The 23641-nt window shown below is 37.9% G+C and overlaps 1 protein-coding gene across 3 annotated transcripts in view; it reads right to left on the minus strand.

Moving 5' to 3' along the window:
* Positions 1-23268, minus strand: part of LOC120736450 (zinc transporter ZIP11-like) — a 157781-nt gene extending 134513 nt beyond the window's left edge. Inside the window, exons 1-3 of one of the 3 annotated variants that reach the window (XM_040036534.1) lie at positions 23219-23268; positions 20323-20440; positions 18643-18681 (exon numbers count right to left, since the gene is read on the minus strand). In XM_040036534.1, coding sequence (XP_039892468.1) covers positions 18643-18681; positions 20323-20430 — 147 coding nt within the window. In that variant the 5' untranslated portion in view covers positions 20431-20440; positions 23219-23268. Of the gene's footprint in view, positions 1-18642; positions 18682-20322; positions 21785-23218 lie in introns of those variants that run through there. The other 2 variants (XM_040036533.1, XM_040036535.1) reach the window with 2 other exon arrangements.
* Positions 23269-23641: the final 373 nt, after the last annotated feature.

The following is a 23641-nucleotide window of genomic DNA, read 5'->3' on the forward strand; positions in this document are numbered from 1 at the left end:
GTCGCACTGTATACACTGTATACCTCTGGAAAGAGCTATATCCTGCTCAGAAAACTTCCATGCAGTTGCTTTGGTTACTAGCAGATTTCAAAAGTCGACCATAGTCTGCATGGAAAATTTATGGAATAATCTCCAAGCAGTAGTGAAACTGAAAAGTGCAATGGAAACTGGAAATGGAGCTCATTCACATCATCAAAGTAAGTACTTTCCACTTGTCATCCCACAATCTGGCAAAACATAAATCCAGTGATGTATTCCTCTGAATCCCAGTTTCTAAAATAAAAAAATTGTTTTGGCCAGTAAGGTTTAGAGGCTCATTTAACCAAAGCCAGTGGCAAACAGATCTGATTATTATCATGGAGACAGGCATAAAACACATAAGATGAGCATTGACTGGCACTGTTAAGTACTTGGCATCTGAGACCCTCCATTTAGATTAAATTGTGCATGTTTTCATCTTACTGTCTATACCCCTTTACCATCTACAGCCCTGTAGCTTTACGGATAAGGATTATAGTAAATTGAGCCTCAAGGGTGTTCTCCTTAGATTTTCCTCTCATTATGTGTATGTTCCTAATGTCATCATTCCATTCTAATAGCCTGTACTCCCTTTCAAGGCAAAATCCACCCATCCCACATCCATCCTGCTTTCGTCTATCCAACAGCTATTAATGTTCAAAGCCATCCACTTTGTCCCACTTCATTTTCTCTCTTCAAATCATAATAGACCTTGTTCCTTGGTACCCACGCCTAACTGTTGATTTGCCATCATCTCTCACCTTATCTTCCTCATACTGCACTTCAACCATCATTAAATGCACTGTCCTCAAGAGTCCTCAGCTTATTATTTTTAGGTCTCCCTCAGTCGTCATGGGAACATTCCACCGTACTGGTTTAGCCAAAGGAATGTGCTTTTCTAAAATGCTTCTGACACTAATTAAGCTAGATTTGGTTAATGTTGGGTCACTGAAACTGGAAATGATATTTAAAAAAAATGTTGGCTGCCTCTAGTTTTCCTGATTTGTTACTAGGTCACAGACCAAATGAGTTAAAATCCACTTCAACACCTTAATACTGGCCAAAATCCCAGAAAAAAAGAGGTAGATGCTCATTTTCAGGAGACCAATCTCCCTAAACTATTCATCCAATTTTTATGAAATCGTGCGTGTTTGAACTGGAATTTTATAAAGCATAAAATGTCAAACTCATGCCTGATCATCCACATCAGACTGTTCTGCAGCTTCCTATTTCCTCTTGTTGAACTGCAATTAGGCACTATGGCTGCTGTCCATGAGATCCTGCTGGAAACTCATTGCTATGAAACAAATCTCTGACAAAAAAAAATCAGCCCTAGGCTGACCATCAGTCATTGCATCACTCACAAATCTGAACCGTTACAGCAGTGAGTCATTTTCCCAAACTTCTTGACTCACAACCTTCCAAAGTGTTTTGTTCATCTTAGTAAGTGGGGCAGGGGGAGCCACCGATGTGTCGAGAGATTTTCAGAGATGTGGGTAAAAGACATAAAATGTTAAATGCCACACCTGGCTGAATGATACTCAAGTGAAAGGGGTTTTAGTTCTGGCACGTTAGAACAGCATTCAACCATTCGCATCATTATATTAGACTGCATCTTTGTCTTAAAGTGAGAGACAAATAATATTGCATTCTTAATTAGATATTACAAATACAATCTTGTAAACACAAGTTCTGATCTCGTTAGCATTATCCTATAAACCGTACACTGTTATGGGCAGCACGGTGGTGTCACCTCACAATAAGAAGGCCCTGGGCCCTCTGCATCCACACTATTGTTTTCAATCATTTCTGAACAGTTGTTCATCCACACTGAAAAGACAGAAAACGCTTACGTTCCTGTATTGCGCACACGTGAAACGTAAGACAATTCGACCTGCGTGATTTCTGTCTGCTGTTTATTTACTTTCCGGAAACGTCGGGGCAAAATGTCGAGGAAAAGGACCGTCTTGAAATGGACTGACAATGAGGTGGAGTTGTTGCTTCGAGCAACACAAAAGTACAAAGTTGCAAAAGCGAGTGAGAATTAAAGAATGTAAAGAAAAGCTATCTGGAGCATGTACAGACTGATATTAATCTTTAATAGGGCTGTCGAAATTGAGAGCAAACAAAACAACTGCTGTATATATAGCACCACTGTGGTTTGTGAATTATTTTTTACCCTCGTTCTGTTTGTTTGGTATGTTTTGAAAAAAAGAATCTGGGCAGATGCAATAACCACTGCAGTGTCTAGGCTTAATCATATGAAACTACCACAAACAAATGAGAAGATATTAATGGGGCAATTTCACTCTACTATTTCATAGTATAGCTTGAGAGGCATTCAATGGGTCCCCTTTTTCCTGTTTTCATGGAGTAGCAGGAAAGCTGTTATAAAACGTTCTAAACATGAAACATTTAAATGTTGCATTGAAATCCAGGTCAGTGAGGAATAAAATAAGAAGATGAAAGAGAAGATAACAGCACTGACGGGCACTGAGCCACGCTTGCTGTTTTTTGAGGCTATACTTTGACGCAGCCTAGTTTTCACAGCAGTCCATCTGATATTTAAAAGGATATGTAAATGTTTGGCATGTTTGTAGGGCTAGATGAAAAAGTCAAGGGATCACCAAAGTCAAAAGGATTTTTCCTCTAGGAATCAACTCCTATGCCAAATTTATCAGAAACTGTCAAACCCTTTTGGAGACATTAAAAGCAAAACGAAAACGTCAGGGAAGTCAGTAGAAATTATCAGAGACATTTCACTCCGCTCTCTGGAACAAACTGATTGACCAAGTGATTGGCCAGCATTAGCCTTCCTTTTAAGCCTCACCATGCGCATGGCTAAAAAGCACTTCCATGCATATTCTGCAGAAGTCAATCCCAATGTCACCATATAATCAATTCACTCTGAGTGCTTTCTACAGACAATCAGTGCTGTATTGATTAGTTCAAAAGGTTCGTCTGCAATCAAATGAGTTGCACTATGGAGAAATGGTGATCCCATTTTTGAAAAAATAAGCTGTATCAATCTGACAGATGAAAGAGAATTCAAAGTCTTACTTGATTTAGTGTAATGCCTTTAACAGGTCTGCATTTATAGAAATTAATGTGTGTGCATGTGCGTCCCTCGAGATCAGCATCCAGTTGCTCTACTGATCAAATGAGCATTTAACCTTGCTCCCCTTCCTACTGTGGTGCTTTGTTTTATGAACACAGTAGAGGCCATGCACAGGGCTACATGGAGAGATTAGAGGATGTACGGGGTGGGCCATTTATATGGATACACCGTAATAACATGGGAATGGTTGGTGATATTAAAGTCCTGTTTGTGGCACATTAGTATATGTGAGGGGGCAAACTCCTCAAGATGGGTGGTGACCATGGTGGCCATTTAGAAGTCGGCCATCTTGGATACAACTTTTGTTTTTTCAATAGGAAGAGGGCCATGTGACACATCAAACTTATTGGTAATGTCACAAGAAAAACAACGGTGTGCTTGGTTTCAACATAACTTTATTCTTTCATGAGTTATTTACAAGTTCCTCTTTGTTCACAGCCATTGACATGTCGAAGAGGTTAACACATGAGGAGCGGATCGAAATTGTGTTGATAGCTGGTGAATGCAGTAACTGGGTCATTGCAGCAGATTTCAATGCAAGTTGTATCCAAGATGGCCGACTTCTAAATGGCCACCATGGTCACCACCCATCTTGAAGAGTTTGCCCCCTCACATATACTAATGTGCCACAAACAGGACTTTAATATCACCAACCATTCCCATGTTATTACGGTGTATCCATTTAAATGGCCCACCCTGTATTTTAGGGTGTTCCTTCTCAGAAGTGCAAAATATGTGAGGGGAGAAGGGAAACAGATATCACTAGGATGTAAAATGTGCTGCATTTTGTAATGAGATGCACAAAGAGAGAAGCGTTAGAGGCATAGAAAGTCATCAGTTTCAGGCTATTATTCCAAGGAAATCAAAACATGGAAATTACAAAAACTCTAATGTGTGGTGTTACCTTTCTGTTTCACCCCAAGGACTTCTATGATTTGTATATTCGTAGTTTAATGGTTTTGATCCAGGCCATGTGCAAATAACTGAATGAACCAAATAAGCCTGTTACACAATTTTATAACAATGTTTTTAACATTCTGTCATAAGAGGCAAGTTTCACCTGTAAACTTCCATTATTTTCACAAATCATCCAATCACTATTTATTTGTGTGAAAGTCTGAAATGACAGACTTTTAAACTGTTCAAGAGTCCAGGCTTTTGTGGATTAGTACAGTATATTTTCAGTGCACTGATTAAAATAGAGAAAAAACTGAAGCAACAAAAAATAAATAAATAAACAAAAATGAAAAATAATTGCAGTGTTAACTCAACCATCCCCACTTTGCCCCAGCAGTCCAGCTTTGTCGCCTTTTCAACAAAACTGCCTCACTCAATGAGAGGAGCTGAACCCCATATAAACAGTAACTCATCCAACTGCAGGAAATAAACAATTGCATACAAAATGAACATATTGCAGTGCTTTACCTCTTATCCAAAAGACAACTGTAGTGATTCCTAAAATGATCCTTAAAATAAACCCATCTCCCAAATCTTCCCTTCTCTCATCACACTTGGTGCATTCCCCCAACAACGTGACCATGAAAGGAGTCTGCTTTGCCAGTTTGGCTCCAAACTATTGGAAATACCAAGTGCAGTCTGGGGGAGAGATAATAAACACAAACAAATCACACATATACAGCTTTAAACTTTAAATGGTAAATGGCCTGTGTTTGTATAGCGCTTTACTAGTCCCTAAGGACCCCAAAGCGCTTTACACATCCAGTCATCCACCCATTCACACACACATTCACACACTGGAGATGGCAAGCAACATGTAGCCACAGCCACCCTGGGGCACAATGACAGAGGCGAGGCTGCCGAACACTGGCGCCACCGGGCCCTCTGACCACCACCAGTAGGCAACGGGTGAAGTGTCTTGCCCAAGGACACAACGACCGAGACTGTCCAAGCCGGGGCTCGAACCGGCAACCTTCCTATTACAAGGCAAACTCCCAACTCTTGAGCCACGATCGCTCATATTTATTGTGGCTGCCGTTAGAATTTCATGTGACAGACAACACCATCGTTACACAGCTTTATATGCAATGTGCTGGATATTCAGACATTACAGGGCCATCTACTGTATAATATTCCATAACATATGGCCTTGATCTTGGGAACTGATTACACCAGTCCAAATAAAGTGTTCCTTTCAATGTAAATTTCTTGTTAAAAAAAACAACTTTCCAGACATGCAAAGTCTAAAAAGCAAACAAATTGTACTTTATCCTGCTTGTTTACTGTACACGGTTAATAACAGAAGATCACACACTGAGTGTCACTCACGTCAGCAAAGAATGGGAAACTGAAGCAACAGGTCGTATGGGCTCACCAAGTTGGAAAAATGTTGCCTGATTTGTTGAGTCTTAATTCCTGCTCCAACATTTGGAAAAGACAAATGTTGGAGCAAAACTCCTCTTACGTATATGCAACAACAATCAGTATCCACTACATTTAAAACATTTCCATAAAGAAATTTGGCTTTCAATCATATCTATACAGATAGAAACATAATATAAGTGGTGAAAAAGAAAGTAAAAGGTTCCATGCATTCAGCTTTGACCAAGTGCATCATAACTATAGCGGCTAATGTCAGCTGATTCCTGGAAGAGAACATGAAAGCAAATTTTTCATAAAACCAATCAAACCAAGCAGACAACAAAGTTTCTCAAAAAAAGAGCAAAAAGTACAGAAACTGAAGAAACAAACACATTAAACAATCTGACAAACATACCAAAGTTTCCCACTGTTCAACAAAACCTGGCAGCAATCTGGCTTTTGAGGTAAGATTAAACATTACAAGTTCCTATTGAGAGTCGGGGGAGAAATCAGAAAGTGCCATTCACGCTGTATTTGAAAAGCCTGCCACTTATCCCCATCCGTGACAACGCTTGAAGAAACCATTTCAGAACGTATCAGTAAATGCAGAATGTACAGAGTGTGTTTGGGAAGTTTGCCGACCCTTTTAGAGTTTTGATAGATTTATAGAAAATCATTTTACAATGGATTCAAGTCATTTATTCCCCCATCAGCCTACAGACACTACTGCACAGTGGCAAAGCAAGGTGCAAATATCTTGTTTAGTAAATATCCTCAAATATACCTAAAGTAGCATAAATAAAGAATAAATATGAAACTCTAGAAAGATAACAGAGTTAAAAAGGTTGAGGAAGCACTATACTGCTTTGACTACATTATTTTAGCAAAGTGGAAAGTGGGAGTAAAATGCAGTATTTTCATCTCAAAAAATGAAAACATGTTTCCGTGTCGACTGTATCTATACAAACTGGATTATAACCACTGAACCAGAGCATTGATGTCCGCTGTAGACATTAACCTTCACAAGTAGATGTCTGTGTGCCATGTTATGATACCGGATGCCACACATTTAAAGGGTAGTCTAACACAGAATTAATCTTTTTTTTAAATATCTCTTTATTTGGATTTTTTGATACACAAAAGAACAACAACAATAAAACCAAACAAACAAACAAAAAACCCAAAACAAAAAAACAACACAAAAAGCAGTCTGAGACATCAAACTAATACAGTGTGGTAGATAGTAAATAATTGGGTCTACCGTGCATTTACACATTTGTCCTGACAAACCCAACCTCCCATCGGAGTGGGGCTGCCCCTCTTAGTATAATTTCCCTCAGATCATCAGGTAAGTAATCCATTAAAGGGTGCCATATATCCAAAAAGATATCATCATGAATTCATCTTTTTTTAAATGGCTCATAAATTTACAGAAATCTTTATTTTGTCCAAAAACATGAGCTGAATTTCTCCTGATTTTGAAAATGAATCTAACATTTTGTTCCCGTTTAAATGACTTGGAAATAAGCTGCAAAAAAATATGTCTAAAAATAATGTTTTACTTCATTTCTTCTCCTGGCCAACTGTGCTGCACTGTTTGTCTGTAACTAAAACAGTTTGGAAAGCTCTAACTTTGCCATTTTTTTTTCTGCCAAGAAAATTATTTTATAAATTTTCAGCTGGAAGCAGCAGGTTTGCATTTTACCCTGAACAATATTGTTTTGACATCTTTTTCACTTTCTTGTACTGAATAGTGGGGGCGACCGTGGCTCAGGGGGTTGGGAAGCTTATCTGTAACCGGAAGGTCGCTGGTTCGATCGCTGGGCTCTCTGTCCTGGTCGTTGTGTCCTTGGGCAAGACACTTCACCTACCGCCTGCCTACTGGTGTTGGCCAGAGGGGCCGATGGCGCGATATGGCAGCCTCACTTCTGCGCCTACAACTGTAGCTTGCCTCCACCAGTGTGTGAATGCGAGAGTGAATGAATAGTGGCATTGTAAAGCACTTTGGCTGCCTTGAAAAGCGCTATATAAATTCAATCCATTATTATTATTATAATAGCTCACACGTTTTGTTCACTTTGGTAAATTCATCTGTGTCATAATTTCTGAACCTGTTGCCATATTGGATGACATGTTCTGTCACTGGGAGCTCAACAGCAGTAAAAACACAATTCATATTCTCCATAGAAATTCTGAACATGATCCATAATGCTAATATACCCATCCAAAGTATCGCAACGTAACACAACGTTCTGAAATGATAGAATGTGCTCTTGCAGAAACCTCAAGTATGTATGGAAGTTGTTCACTGTTGCATATGCACAGAGTTAGGGCATTATATACTGAAAAATCTTAATGGGATTCTTTTCATCAGTCAATATCAACATAAATTTGTATCAGATATACATCAAATCACTATGTCTCTCAAGCTTAAAGGTCATTTTTTTACTCTTAAGTGAAGATAAAAGGTGAATTTTGGCTCAAATATAATTATTTTTCTGTGAGACGTTCATATTACATTATTATTATAGCATAATACAACTGTATTTTAAATAAATAGCAAAGGTATTTATAATAAACCACTAAATTTGTCAGTAAGCTCCAATAAATGAATTAGATATGAAACATCTCTGGACGGTATTTGATTTTAAGGGAATAGTACTGTATTTTCTATATATTCATTATGTTTTCTTTGGGGTTTTTTCCCAAATGTGCTTTTGTAGTTTGCAGTGCAGTAAAAACTAGTGTAAAGTGCAGGATTTTGTTACTTTTTATTTTTATTTATGCGGCTATTGTACATGTGTAACAGTAATTTCGACATTTAGTAAATTCATTTAAATCGTTAGTAAATACCAAGTGAAAAAAGTTTTGATCACAAACTTGTTTTGTTTTTCAAAACAATTTATATTAAAAACAATTTATACTCATGAGCATTTTACATATTTTCAAATTGTTATGCTTTTAAATGATTCTAATCTATTAAATTTGAAGGACAGGTCAAAGGTCATTGTGACATATTTTACATGTTTATACAGTACTTTCAATATTTTGACAACACACTCGACACTTGTAAGAACCATAGAATTTAAGTAGGAATTCTTTCTATCAATTTTTTACCGATACTTAACTATGTTGACCTTGATGTATATATGCCAAAAATTCGATTGTTAACATGGCCCTGCTCTACACCCTACATAGTTTTATGAGAGTTCACTTAAAACTTTTTGAATCTATAATGATGATGTGTACATGTGGCTCTGCCTCAACCAAATTTCTTTGGCCCTTCTTTTCAAAAGAGCCCTGGCCTGTGCCTGCTGACATTATCACGTGTGCTGCTACCGCCTGTTCATCCTACACAAAAATTATCTTCATTGCTTTTATCAGCCAGGTCCAAGTAGTTCCTTTACTATTAAAAGTAAGTACAAAGTCTTGTACATTTGTCTTTTTTTCACTTTCCTTTATTTATTTTTTAATTCCAAATCAAATCTTTTTGTAGTCATGACTCACCTCATAGCTAGTGGGCTTGGTTCAAGGCTTCAAACTGTTTATACAAAGATTTTCTGAAATGTCAGTGGAAATAAATAGGAAATTCACTTCCAGAATCGGAGCCATTAAAAAAGTGGGCGGTCACTGTCGAGCTCCATACGTAAAGCTTTTCTCTGTCAGGTTAACAGCGCCACATGTTTTTGACATTACTGAAAATCAACCCGTAGGGATTTATAAATATCATGATGCAACCCTAGACCAGTCTCTAGCCACATAACTAATCCTACTGACCCCATGACCACACTGCCCTGAAGGATGTTAAAACAGCAGATTTGCACTCAGTAACCTTGTAAGCCTGATCTTACATCGGTCTTTAAACCCACTTTAACAACCCCCTTTTCGCCTTCTCATATTTCTTCTTTTTCATTACTTTAACGCCTCATTTAAATAACAGCCGTATAGTCACTCCATGTGAGGGACCAACATTAGTGAATTTAATTATTTTGATGCAGTGACAGAGAGAGAGAGTCTCTTGCAGTAAAAAGCTGGAAGGACATCCTGAAAGAGTATAATCTTTTTAGTTTCTATACGTGCACCCAGAGGAAATACCAGAACCTTCATAGTTAGGTAAGAACTTTTAAGGTGCTTCAGTCCTTCACTAAATTTAGAAATCAGTTATCGGTTATCAGATATATTCTCTATCTATATATCATGTTTGCTATCAGCAACACATTCAAACATTTAAAAATGTACTTCCTAAATCTGTCACCCGTGTGTGTCCATGTCTACGTAACAGACAACACAAAAACCACATGCCACGCTTGTTGAGCATCCTGGGAGGTGCCGTCTACCTCTCAGCATGTCAGTGCTAATTCACATCACACACAACATAAATCTGGCGGCGGCATGGCAACACAACTAATCCTCATATGGACAAATGCCCAAACCTCTCCTAAAGTGACTTCAAGCCCATGTTCAACCTCCACGCAGCAAACACACAATTTCACTCCAGGACTTTTCAGAAGCACTGTGGGGTTTCTGGGTATCATAACACGCAAAGAAACCCCACTTGGTGTAATTACATAAAATGTTCTTTAGCAACAAATCCCTCTCCATCAGGAGGCTTTGTAGATAACAAAAAAACAAACGGTGTTTCACACATGAATTACATCAATAAATATCTCAGCGTCATCCAAATGTGTGGGCAGTCAGGTGGAGTCTGACTGTGACTGCTGACAGCAGGAAGAGGGAGAAAGTTTCTTTGGATGAGGTACCACATTCAAATTCCTCAGACAGACTAAAGTCACCAATGTTTTCATTGGAAGTCACAAGTAACTGTGCAAACTGTCAAAGTAACCAACAAAGATCTTTTTCAGCTGATATACAATATAGTTACACTGATATGACAATGCATGACAAAAAATGTATGCAAAGTACTATAATGCACAGAAAGTAAGGTGATGCATGTTGGAAATGCGCATTATCTATTAAATGAGTTCTATTCAAAACTTATTACAAACTCTCTCAAAAAAGACTGGATGTTCTCAGCCGAGTTTTCATATAAAATGAATTTTATTAACCAAGTGGATGTAACATATTATCAGCAAATCAACTGGTCATAAACAAAGGATAAAGCTACATCAGTGTGTCTTAGGAATTCTGAGCTACATCTTCTGATGTTCCTGGTTTCGCAGTTGACTTACTCTGACTGTTATATTGTCGTTTATGTAGCAGATTAATGTTATATGATAAGAAATTCCACACTTAAGTTGCCAGCTAAACAATCTACATGACAGCTGAGTAGCTCCATTCACCAATTCAGCCATAAAATTAAACAAATGTCATGAAAACATGCTTTTCTTTTCTTTTTTTTTCTTTTTTTGACCAAATTATTGAGCATTCAGTCTCAAAGGATTAGAATGAGCTGCACACCTTTGTTCCTTCTTGAATATGGTGCAACATCTTTGATGCTTCAATAAAACTGAACAGGGGGCTTGAAACTAGAGCCTGCACCTGTGTCCGAAGCATCTTGGCCTGATGTGCACTGACTGCATTTAGAGAGTAGCAAAGATCTGCTAACTTACAAGCACAGAAAGAGTCAGTCTGCACAAATGCGCGCAACTTGTCTGTGACACATCTCTTTGCAACAGGGGACTCTACTGTTTTGCTAACTGGTTGTATTCTGCTTATATTTTTAGATAAAAACAGGGTTGCTGAGTGCTTGTGTCACTTTCCAGTTAAATTGCAGACCTGCAGTGACTATGTTGCTATTTGCTGAAGAATTTCATTTTCAAATCTATGTGATACTGACTAGGCTACGTCTATAAGTAGCTAATGTTAATTTCTTTGTATGTTGACGGCAATGGATTTGTGATTTTCACCAATTTATCACAATTAATTACTGTATTATCACAGAGATGGCATATAATTGCCAGTTTTGATATTTGATATTTAGTTGATAGACTGCTTCCATCATACTGTCATTTTATTGCCATTTTCATGCACCAAAGACAATAACTCACTGCAAGTGGTCAGAGACTGGTCTACATCTTTGAAGCAACCACATCAAAGGTAACAAGGTCACAGCTTTTTTGCATAAACTTTTTTTCTCCAGTGTGATCATGTACATGTACACATCCCATGGACCTCACCTAATATAATATATCAATTAAGTGCAAGTCCCACTGGTGCACCCCACTTTCCACATAGAGACATACTATGTACTGACATAACTGTCTGTTTTACACTGGATACATTCATTTTATCCTGATGTATATTTGTTTGTATCACATACAACTCTTTTAAACTGCTGTTGATATGTTGTAAAAATCTGGGAAAATCCTGTGCCTCATGTGCAAACAGGCCTTATAGCTACAACATGAAAAATAATAATATCAAATACCAACAGACAAGCTATATGACACTCTGCTGTTTTAATTGCTGTATACTCGGTGTCATTACAAATTCTCTTTTTCAGGGCTTTTGTGAAGAAGAGTAATGCTGGGCTAAATTCAAGGGGAAACAGCTTGACAATCTTCAAAGGCATTTGGGACCTGTTTAAGCCCATTTTACTCTCTGAAACACTTAATAAACAGGAACCACGAGTAATGGAACTCATTTCTCTTGTTTTTCCTAAAAATGGAGATTACTTTTCCGTGGGTATGTTTCTGGGCTGTTTCATTCTGTAGCTCTATAAAAGGCAATGCGCTGCTTTTATCTTCCAGTCACTGGGACATTAAACACCTAAAGAATCCTGTCTTACACAATTGTTGTTTATCCAGTGTATGATGAGTTGCCACTAGCTTTTACTTTTTGAGGGAAATGTAATACCACTCAGATTTTGTTCACTGGCAGCAATTTGTTCCACTGGAATAGTTGCTGTGACCTTTTTACACACCATCCAATGAATATTAATAATATATGAACAAACTCGACCATGATGAACTAATTAGACTGGCCTACTGTTCTGTTATATCAGCGAGGCATTGAATAGGAAAATGATTATTTAAATTGTTCCGGTTATTAACTTAGAGAAACTGATGACTCAGTGTAAATTGCAGGCCATTAATGTAATGTATCTGCATTTTCTAACATTTTGCATATGCCATAACCAAAATAAGAGGGACTTGTTAAAAGAAAAAAGTTTGTACCACCCAGCTTCCCAAAACGTAAGACAGTTGTGTTAAACACTCATAAATGTGATGCAATGATTTGCAACAACCATTTAAAGTCTATTTTTAATTGAAAATAATACAAAGAAAACATGTCAAGCCATCCAGCCATCACCCATTGTGAACACTTTTCAGAGAGGTCAGGACAAGGTATTGGTTTACCACTGTGTTGCATCATCTCTTCTTTTACCAAGACTGTGTGAGCATTTGGTAAAAGCAAAGACCAGTTAACATCGAATGGGGTACTCAGTTCAAATTCCTGCTTCAGCTGTTCAACGGGGAACTGTATATTTTGTTCATTTTTTTCTGATATGTCTTAACAAACCAGCCAGTTTCAACTTAAACAATTTACCATGTTACAGTTGTTTCAGAATGAGGTTTGATAGTGTCTCGCTGAAATAAGCAAGGTTCTCCCACAAAGAGTCTTCATCTGGAGGGCAGTATGCGCAACTCCAACAGACAGCAATTTAATTCAGTGGTATTTATATAGCAATAAATCACAACAGCAGTCGCCTCAAGGCACTTTATACTGGTATAGGTAAAGACCCTACAATAACAAAGAAAAAAACCCAACCCCAACATGACCCCCTATGAGCAAGCAATTGTGGGAAGGAAAAACTCTGAAAGGGAAACTTTTTAACAGGATGAAACCTCCGGCAGAACAAGGCTCGGGGAGGGACAGCCATCGGTCCCAAATGGTTGGGGATGAAGGGAGGGAAACAGGACAAAAGATACAGTGTAGCAAAGGGCCAGAGATTAAAAATAACTAATGATTAAAGGTACAATCAGGTGCAATCAAGATGTTCCATAGCTTGGCTCCTAAACATCTTGCCTTTTTAATAAACTATAGTCACAAAGACAAAGTTCAGGTCTTTTCCTTGGTCCCAATTTTGAAAAACAAGATAGTGGCAATATCCAATCCCAATCCAGGAGATTGCAGGAATCCAAAGGTGAGAGGCATATGCCTAAACAAACTGGTGCTGTGTCAGTAGTGATCTAGATGCTGTACCAGTCTGTTGCGGTAAAGAGAGTGCTGAGCCTTGACGTGAAGCTGTCGATTTACAGATCAATCTTTGCTCCCAGCCAGAAGCTCGGTGTAGTGACCAAAAGAATGACTGTGGATACAAGCAACAGAAATAACATTCCTCCATAAGGTGTCTGGCCTACAACTTACAGCGAGGGTGACATACTCAGTTCAGCAGGGGCTAAGAACAGCGCCACGACTGCCCCACGTTGAAAAGCCGGTTCAAATGGTTTGGGCATCTGATCGGGATGCCTCCAGGGCACCCGCTCAGTAAGTTGGTTCAGACATGTCCTACAAGCAGGAGGGCCCAGGGCCGACCCATGACACGCTGGAGAGATTATGCCTCTCAGCTGGCTTGGGAATGCCTCAGTGCCGCCCTGGAAGAGCTCGAGGAAGTGGGCTCGGGAAAGGGAGGCCTGGGAGTATCTGCATAAGACTGCTCTCCCCATGACCCAGACCTTGATAAGTGGCAGAAAATGGAGAGATAGATGGGTTGCTGGCTTTAACATCAAAACAAGATTGCCTCCCCCCCACATTATAGTTTATATGTTTCAAACAAATGTAGGGTTTTAGCGATGTACTTATAAACAAAAGCATAATGCTTTAAGTTGCATTTTGCACAGTACTCGATTTGGGTTTGTGCACGTATATTTGTATGTGTTTGTGGGGCGGACGTTGAGTGGAAAGGGTTGCATGATTTTACACCAACAATGAGAGCTGAAAGATGCTGTTTTGAGACAGCATGACGTGATAGTCTACTGTCACAAAGTGTGTGTGCGTGCATGTTAGGACAGCAGATGTTAGGCATGGAAACAGGGTGGCATCTGAATCATGAGACACAAAAAGCATGACACATGCTCTTCAAACACCCACTGAGCCTCACACACAGACAGACGCACACAACTCAACATGGCTTTTCTGCAGGGCAATGTATTTTCTATTTAAAAATGAGTACACAATGTGTTTTTGTGTTGTGATATTGGAAGAAAAAATATCACAGAGATTATGTGTTATTAGAGAGTGGAGTAACTGCAGTGGTGATGACTAGCTGCTTTCATCTCATCAATTCTTAACCATGTCATTCAGCATCAGTATTAGCAATTTACAATTAATTATATACATTCCACTCTCTCAGCTTATGGAGGGTTCACGAGTCACCTCAAGATGTGTAACTGTCATAGAATTTGTTTTATTAGGGCCTCTTCATCAAAGGACAGAAAGAACTGAGTTTTTTGGGTATAAAACTTTCACTGCAAATTAAAATGTTCTGAGTTTAACGTCAGCACATTCATCTGGATGTCAAACTGTTTTAGTAATTTATTATAAAAGAGGGATTTTAACATCTGACAGCAGTAACAAAATTATATTTTTCCTAGGTGCTTTTTGAAAGATGACAAGAAAAATGTGCTTAGCTTTTAAATAGATTTTTTTTTTAAAGAGACGCAAAGCTTTTTGAATCACGAGGGTCAAATCAGAATCAATTTTCAGTTCCAGGCCAATATTCATTTCAGTTAATAGAAAACGGGGTTACATTTTACAAAAACGTGAAGTGCTACACTGCACCGTTAATAATGTTTGTGTCTCCAGCAGTGGAAAAAAGGCTCTGCAAAAACACTTCTTCTAGTTAGATGCACTGTTTTTCCAGAACCCAATACAACAGCAGCTAATGTGAAATAAAAGGATGAGTTTAGTTTTTCCCATATTGGCCAGTATTTTCAATATAGTCACACTGCAGTATAGAGATAACCCAACTGCAGGTCGGAATAATACAATTGGAGCATTTATGGGTTCCTGGCAAAAATGACAAGTGTAAAAAAAAAAATACTAAATCTAAAGGGGCACAAGTGCATCCCAGCAAATACGGCTGAAACTCCAGCATCATCTCACCAACAGATGTCAAGAAAAGACAACAGTGTTCAGCATCAAAATGTTTGCTGGGATAAACACTGGATCATTGGAGCATATCAACGAATGTCTCGAGGTTTGATGGATGAACATAATCAAGGAAAGTAAAACTAACACAAGAGAGAAATGTACATTTCAAAGTAAAACAGGAAGTAACCAAAAGACAAATGCTAAACACTGAGACAAGAAAAGAAAATACTACAGAGAAAAGAAAACACAGGAGGGCAAAGGAACTGACATTGAAACAAGACAGAGAGGGAAACCGTCAGGGTGCTAAAGACACAACATGAACTCAAGAAGACTCTAGCATCTAGCAAGAGTCAGCCTTACTAGCATCCATGGTAGCATGTTTAATACCAAAGTAGAAGCTTGCACAAGCCATTTAAGTTGATAAAAGGTCAGTGAAAACTTTTAAAGACAGATAACAATTCATTTCCACTGAACTGCCATCACATAATGCTGTGTAACATTCCCTCCCACTGTATCTGCTTCCCTACTTTAAAATGGATTGACCTTACTTCACTCTCTGCACAGCCAAAAAGCAATCCAAGCCTTGTCATCTTTGAAAATCATAAGAGAAGAGTCCCATCCTGCCTTCCATCTCCACTCAGTTTGCTTTTCTAAATGGCTGAAGAGTTTAATTTGTTCTGATAAAAGCCAAATGCAGCTCTAAACCTCACACTTGGCAAAATCCGAAGATGTGAAAAAAAAATACTTTCTTGCTCCATCCGTTCATCTTATAATACAAACAGGGATAAAAACTTTTATATTTCTTGTGTAAGTTGTTGACTGCAAAGTCTAATGTATTCATTTGAACCAAACAGATAGCTACAGTGCCTCAAATCTAAGCTAAGTGTGGCACATCCAAAATAAAATTGTGTTTCTTATCAAAACTATATTATTAAAAAATGTGAATTATGCAAAGAAAAATAAGGGGACTGGATAGATTGTAACACTATCTCACCAATAAGCCAAAAGTTACGCTGTGAAAAACATATTTTAAAAAGATTTCAGCTCCCATAATTGCAAAGAAGTTCAGCAAATGTTTGAAGCAGCCCTCGGTTCTTTTCTCCTTATGAGCCATTTCATTAGAATGTATAAGAGCAACAGCTAAGCCCGCGAAGTAATTGAAAAGCTGTTAAGACCAAAATGAAGATAAAGGAGGTGGGGGCCGAGATTGGATCTATCTTTCTCAAAGAAGCGTGGACAATCTCTCATCATTTGGCATTCATCTTATCAGCTCACTCATCTGAGCTCGTAATTAACAACAAGCTCTGAACCAGTTGGAGGGATTGCAATTAAGGTCCCAGTCTTATTCAAAAAGAGAAAGAAACAGAGATTCCACAAGTATGTGTCGGCGATTTGCAATGCTTGACTCAAATTTATCATTTCACCTTGTTTGGGGTGAAATAGTATCAGACCACACTGATGACAGATGAGTTGTTGTTCGTTACGTAACCGCAGTGGCTAGTTTGCATGCATTAGTCAACTATTACTGCGCACAAGCTCAAATGTTAGAATGACTTTATGAATAGATCATAAAGTCATCTGTCTCCCAGCCTCACATCCATCTGTCTCATGCCTGTTTGTCCACTACATATTCCTCACATCTCACTGCTCTCCCTGAAAATTAACGCTTCCCTTTTTTCCACTCTTTACATGCAGGATGGCTGCTCTCTCTCTCTATGGTGGCAAAATAAAGGACACCAAATAGTAACCAGTTGTCATGGCAGATGAATCTGAATTCGAATGTAAATCTTATATACAGTTTGTGTTTTCCATGACATCTTCCTGCGTGTTTCACAATAAAAGCCTAAAAAAAAAAAAAAGAAGGCTCCCTGTCTACTGAAATGGTATATGTGCTTTTAATTTTTAATGTGGAGTAATGAGGTAACTTTTGCAGAGGAGGAGCAGACGGACTACAATTCAAACAAAGATATTTAAAAGAAAAGAAGAGACCAAACACTATGAGATGAAACACAGCATTCATGTAAATCAAAGAAAAATAGAAACGTTGTTACTAGTTTTGGTTAACTTTGGTTTTGTTAGATTTTAAAAAAGAATAAAAGATCTTTTGCAGCCAGTACTACAGCTCTTTTGGCTCACATCCATCTGATCCTGCACTTTACCTCACACTTTCAAGCTGGAGCACTTAATTAAAAAGTTCATCGGTGCACAGCGTTAAAAAGAACAAGCTGGAGCTGCAGTGATTTTCAAAGCATCGGTGGTGTGTCTACACAGACACCATTAGTAACAGCTTATAATCATTACTTTTTGTGCAAGAAGGAATTTGTGGAAACAAGCAGTGAGGTTCTAATTTATTTAAAGTTCCACTCATCAATATATAACAACTGTGTAATATGACTAGGTGCGCGTAATAGAGCCATTTAATTAAATTGCAAAATAAATGTATAAAATTATTCACTGTAGCCAGTTACTAATCAAAACATAAGTGATTAGACAGAAGTTGCAGTTGAACAATATAGTTACTAAATAAAGCATACTAATATGACATTATATAACTGACTGAAAATCACTGGTCTAAAAATAACAGTTTATGGCATAAACAATACCATAAATACCATAAACTCGTCTCCACAGTTCCCAGACATTTAGGGAGTGTAGTTAAAGAAGTGGGGAAGCTACACATTAGCAAAAATGGGACTATCCAATTTTTTAAGATGTGGTGATGGCATCAAATTCAAAAGGAGCTAATATTTTTATTTAAAAAGTACATTGTGTCGGTGCAGATGGGAGTAGGCTCAGCCAGATGGCTCCCCGGCCTCAGTCGGGCGATGGGGGTATGTGGCAGGGCGTGGTCTGTGGTGTGGCTGCCAGAGAGGCGGACGCACCTGGTTGACATGAGCTATTGAATGAGTGACACAGTGCTGTTAAGGGGATGCATTTTCAGTTGTAGGGTGATACCTGCAGGGGAACACTTCTCTCAGATTTTTAATGAAACAACATGGCAGCTGGATGTGTCAGAGTTTCCCTCTATGAGGAGGAAACTTGCCTTGCTGCAGTGGAACGTTTAAAAGCCAATCACCTCATAGCAATGTATGTGTGAGTATGTGGTTCAGCTCAAATGAAACCTTACTCACCCCAGCTGCAAAGCCTAAACTTCCATCCAAGATGCGCTTCTGAAAAGGGCAGACAAGAAGAGAGATTGTGAGTGAGGCAGGGAAATCGATATCGTAGTAACTCTGACAGTGGAAGAGCCAGCAGTTCAGTGCATTCCTCACCATCGACTTAACTCGGCAAAACGGGCATGTGTTACCGGAGTCAGAAATGGTAAAAATACATCAAACAGTGTGCAGGTTTCGCACAGTGTTTTCATGCTTTCTGATTCATTTCTCTGCGATTTAGCTGAATAAATTTACGGTTTATCATATCACTTAAAGGTTGCAGAAACAAATATTGACATCACTAGCTGCTAAAGTGTTCTGGATTTTCTCACTGTGTGTCCACATAGACTTAAATTCTATATGTGGTTAGGTGTCGGGTGATGGTGAACACACCAACACATAAATAAATTATTCAACTGTGTGTATCCGTTCCACACCTACAAATAATTTTGTCACAAAAAGTCCAGCTGTGCTGTAATTGAATGCAGCTGATATCCAAGCAGAACACACATGTATGAGACTGTGTGTTAGAAAAGACTGATACCGGGTTTTTAAGACCAATACACATGCAGATATTTGGTGATTTAAAAATGTGATCTTGGAATATATCCACCAACATTTTTTTTTTTGACATACAAAACATAAACAGATTCTCCTAAAATGTGTTACCTGTGGTTATTTATTTACTCACTTGTGCTCTGCCTGACTTTACTTAGATCAGCTGGTTTTTTGAAATTGTGCGATTCCAAATATGTGTGCTGTCAACAGGGAAGTAGCAGAGTGGCTTTTCCTCTCTCTGATGGACAAACTATTCAACATCGATACTCATTTAATGGGTTAAGACTGCTTCCTCCATCTAGTCTTAATTTTTTTTTATTTCATTTGACGACCACTATAAATGCTGGCACTGATAGCTCGGCAAACAGCGAATATCTGCCGCTAATAAATTAAAAATTGACCTAGCTGCAATGCATTCATTTTAAACTCTTAACATTATTGAATTTTCCACCATAAATGACTACACGTGGATGGGAGAGTGGCGTGCTGAGTTAAAATCCAGCATGGACGCCAACCACAGACACACATATCTGCTGATTAGCGCTAATCAACACTGAATAAGATAATTTAGTGAAAATGTTATAAAAGACACCAACAGCACAAGCATAGATGAGACAGCAGTGACTCATATTTAGCTGAGGTGATTGCTGCCCATTAGAAACACTGCAAACGTTAAGCCTGACTAGTAGCAAAACTTCACATGTCCATAACTTAAGAACTACAGAAGTATGGAACCTTTTGTTAAAGAAAAATTTGAAGTGCAGGCTTTGAAATGTACTGAAAGTATAAAAATAAAAAGTCACTTTTAAGGTTATTTCTACCAGCTAGTTTATCATGTTAAATTTGAATTCTAATGAATGCAGCAACCAAACTTTCAAAATAAGAGAAAAGTAGTAGATTCATTTGAGATAGCACCGTTCTTTCAGATTAAAAAAAATATATAAAAATTATAAATTCTAAAATTTGTCACCAAATGTAGGCAGCTGTAAATTGACCAGGTCACACTAAGTTCATGGGTGGAAAACTCTAGCTCACCAAATAATTTGCTAGTATTTCTTTAGAAGAGCGATTCCTGGAGCTCAGAGTGACACTCATTACCTGTCGGCTGGAGAAGATGAACACCAGAGCAGCTCCGGCAGCAGTCAGACCCCATGTGAACAGAGTCCCCAGCAGGGCCTGGGTCACAGGGCTGTAGCCTTCTAGCATAGTGACAGACCTAAACAAACAACACGGCCACACTAAAAGTTAGCCCGTGGCACATCGACGTTATATTCAAAAAGATAGGCGACAGAAAGACTGCAGAAAGACTTTGAAAACTAGAGTAAAACAAAAAAATGTTGCTTTCAGGTAATCCTACAAGGCTACAAGACTCCTCTTAAGTCAACACACATGCTAATGCACAGCCCTAGTGTGAATGACTCACGCCTCACACCTTGTTTTTTCAGCACACATTGGAACAAAAAGATGTTTCAAATCCTGTTTGCTTTGCATTTTAACATCCTGGATTTTTTTTCTATTGCTGCACTATGATTATTATCACTGCCGTCCTAGGGGTTCAATCATCAACACACCAAATGATTTTCATGTTAATATACAATATTCACTTTTTAAATTCCAGTGAAATCCGTTAGTAGTAGTTGTTAGTAAAACTTTTATTCAAATATGAGTGCCTATAAGCTCTGTCTGATAATAAGCCTGTTAACTTTTGGTAAGCCCAATATCTGCCTGAAAAGTTCAGCCCCTTGTGGTCAATTCAACTTATTCAATTCAATTTAGTTTTATCTTCTCAAGGCACTTTGCTCTGTCTCTACCTTCCAATACAATTTAAACCACATTATCCAATGTGCAGTCAGGGCCCACCACATTTGGGGACCCATCCAAGGCACAGATGAAAAAGAGATCTCTTAAACTTTCAGATCATCAAGACATGTATATATATATTTATCATAACAAAATAATATAATTTGTAGAATGCAGTCCTCCTGTTTTTTTTTTTTACCTGCTCCTTTCTCACCTCCACTGCTAAAGAAATTAGTCTACAGCTAACTGCTGTATTTGCACTACTTCCAAAATGAATGAAACAAGTAGAAGGGGAAATATCAAACAACAGAGGGTTAAAAAAAAGAAAAAAAAAAAAACAGGCATATGCAACCTTTATGGAAACTGCCTATTTTGTTCTTTTTTTCTTCTTCTTTTTTTGTTCAAGCAATTCAAGATGAAGACACTGCAGTTCACTTTAAAGTTGTTAAGACAACATTCAGCAAAATGACAAGCAAGATAATTTGGGTGCACACAGGTGGAGCCGTGTGTGCATGTGTATGTGAAAGGACACACAATTAAATTATATAATACACATTATCCTTTTAAAAAAAGCTTAATTTTTTTTAAATTGTTCTTCATTTTCCATTTTATATAAGACACGTTTTACATCGTGGGCCACATATAGCCCACTTTAGATGTAAGTGGACCACACAATTTAAACTCTTGCAAATAGGTTTAAGCACACATTTAATCAAACGTTTAATACCTGAGATATTTTAATATTATATGTCATTTTAACAATAAAAAAAATGTTGCTTTGAGCTTAAATTGAGGTCACTTTAAGGTCTTCAAGGTCATTTTAAATCTCAATTTCAAATTGTAAAGTTAGATTGTTATTGATCCTTTTTAGCTTAAAGTGTATATTTACTCCCCTTACCTCAGTCTTAAAGTGTATATTTATTTCTTACTCTTCCTATATTTATTGTTGGGGTTTTTTGCATTGAATGGACCTGGAGCCTCGTCATCTCGTCTCTCTATATACTGTACTGTATATAGCAGAGATGACAATAAAGTTTACTTTGACTTTGAACTTTTAATGAATATTTGAATTAGATAAAAAGTTCTTACTTCACTGCACAGACTGTCCTGTGATTATAAAACTTTATTTTTTGTAATTGAATGTCTTTTTGTGTTTTGTTTTATTTTGCTTTGCTCCTTTTTAAGGTGAACCCACTACAGAAATCGTAAATTCCTATAGTAGATCGTGAAAAAACAGGAACTTTCTGTTATTCAATTGTTTACCTATTAGTTGTTTACGTTGGTGTAGTGTGACTGGTCATGGAGGAGGGCTTTATCATTAGAAAAAGCTGTACAGCTAAAAGTCAAACACATATGCCCTCCATTATATTTTCCAAACCCATCCAGTGGGTAGATTGGAGTCTTTGGTGGGCTGATTCTGGCCCCTGGACCTTATTTTTGACACCCATGAGTTAATGAAAAGAATGATTGGGATGGCTACTTTAAAAATTTTCCCCAGAAAGGTATGATGCTGTCTATAAAAACTATTCTCTGTGTTATACACGTTGCTTTTTGTCATGTCTAACTATTGAAGAAAGAATGAAAGAAAGAAAAAAAGCCTGATCATGAAAACATGTCGGCTAGAGCTCCTAAACATTTGTGCCCAGATCTCTGTAACTGGCAGGTGTGCCAACAATACTGTCAGACTATGTGAGACTGCAGCAGTAAAACCCTGGTAGTGTTACAAGGAACAAGAGAGGAGCACATAGGAAAAATATTCGCCTCGTACGCGTGGACTCATTTTGGAGCGTAAAGTTAAACGTATTCCTTTCGTGTGCGTATACAATCAGCTTTAAATGACAGCTGACTCTTGTCAACAGCTGTTAACTATTTTTTTTTCATTTTCTCGTCTTTTCCTTTGCCTTTGCTCTGTTCTGCGATATAACCGGTCTTCGTGGAGACCTTCTGGCACATCGAGTTTTAAATACCAATACACGGGAGGAGCACAAAGTGCAGATTACAGAAAACAGAGGTAAATGAAAACAAGCCGGCTCACTTAAAATATTCGCTTTGTTTTTAAAAATATCAGTGTCATAGTTCCAAAACACGCTGTTTCTGGTATTGTGAAGCGAAAGTAATGAATTCGGCACAGTTCAATTTTATCCTAAATCTATTGTATCGCTAATTTCTTTATAAGTCTTTCAGGTTTACTCACTTCTTTCCAGCAGCACTCCGAGTGCTCTGTATTTACTTCCTACTTCCTAGTACACGTGTCTATGACTCTATTAGCCCCGCCTCTGCTCGCAGGCTATTGGCCATCAACTTTAACAGTCGTAATCGAAGACAGCGTTCATTATCATCAATATTATTATTATTTTTTTATTATGATTTTTTTTTTGTTATTATTAGTAGTAGTATTACGTATTTATTTATTAATTTATTTAAAATTTAAGCCAACTTTATTTATAAACCACTGACTTAAGTGCTGAAAATACGAATATAAATATTTCAGGAGAATATTTTAAATTTAACCTTCCAAATGTAATCTGTGCATTGTTTTTTGTTTGTAATTGACTGATTCAAACTATCCGCTTTTTTGTAGGTCATATAGGCAAGGAGTTTTCTCACACTGGTGGGA

The sequence above is a fragment of the Simochromis diagramma genome, unplaced genomic scaffold (assembly GCF_900408965.1).
Source record: "Simochromis diagramma unplaced genomic scaffold, fSimDia1.1 OVJJ01000371.1, whole genome shotgun sequence".
Lineage (NCBI taxonomy): Eukaryota > Metazoa > Chordata > Actinopteri > Cichliformes > Cichlidae > Simochromis > Simochromis diagramma.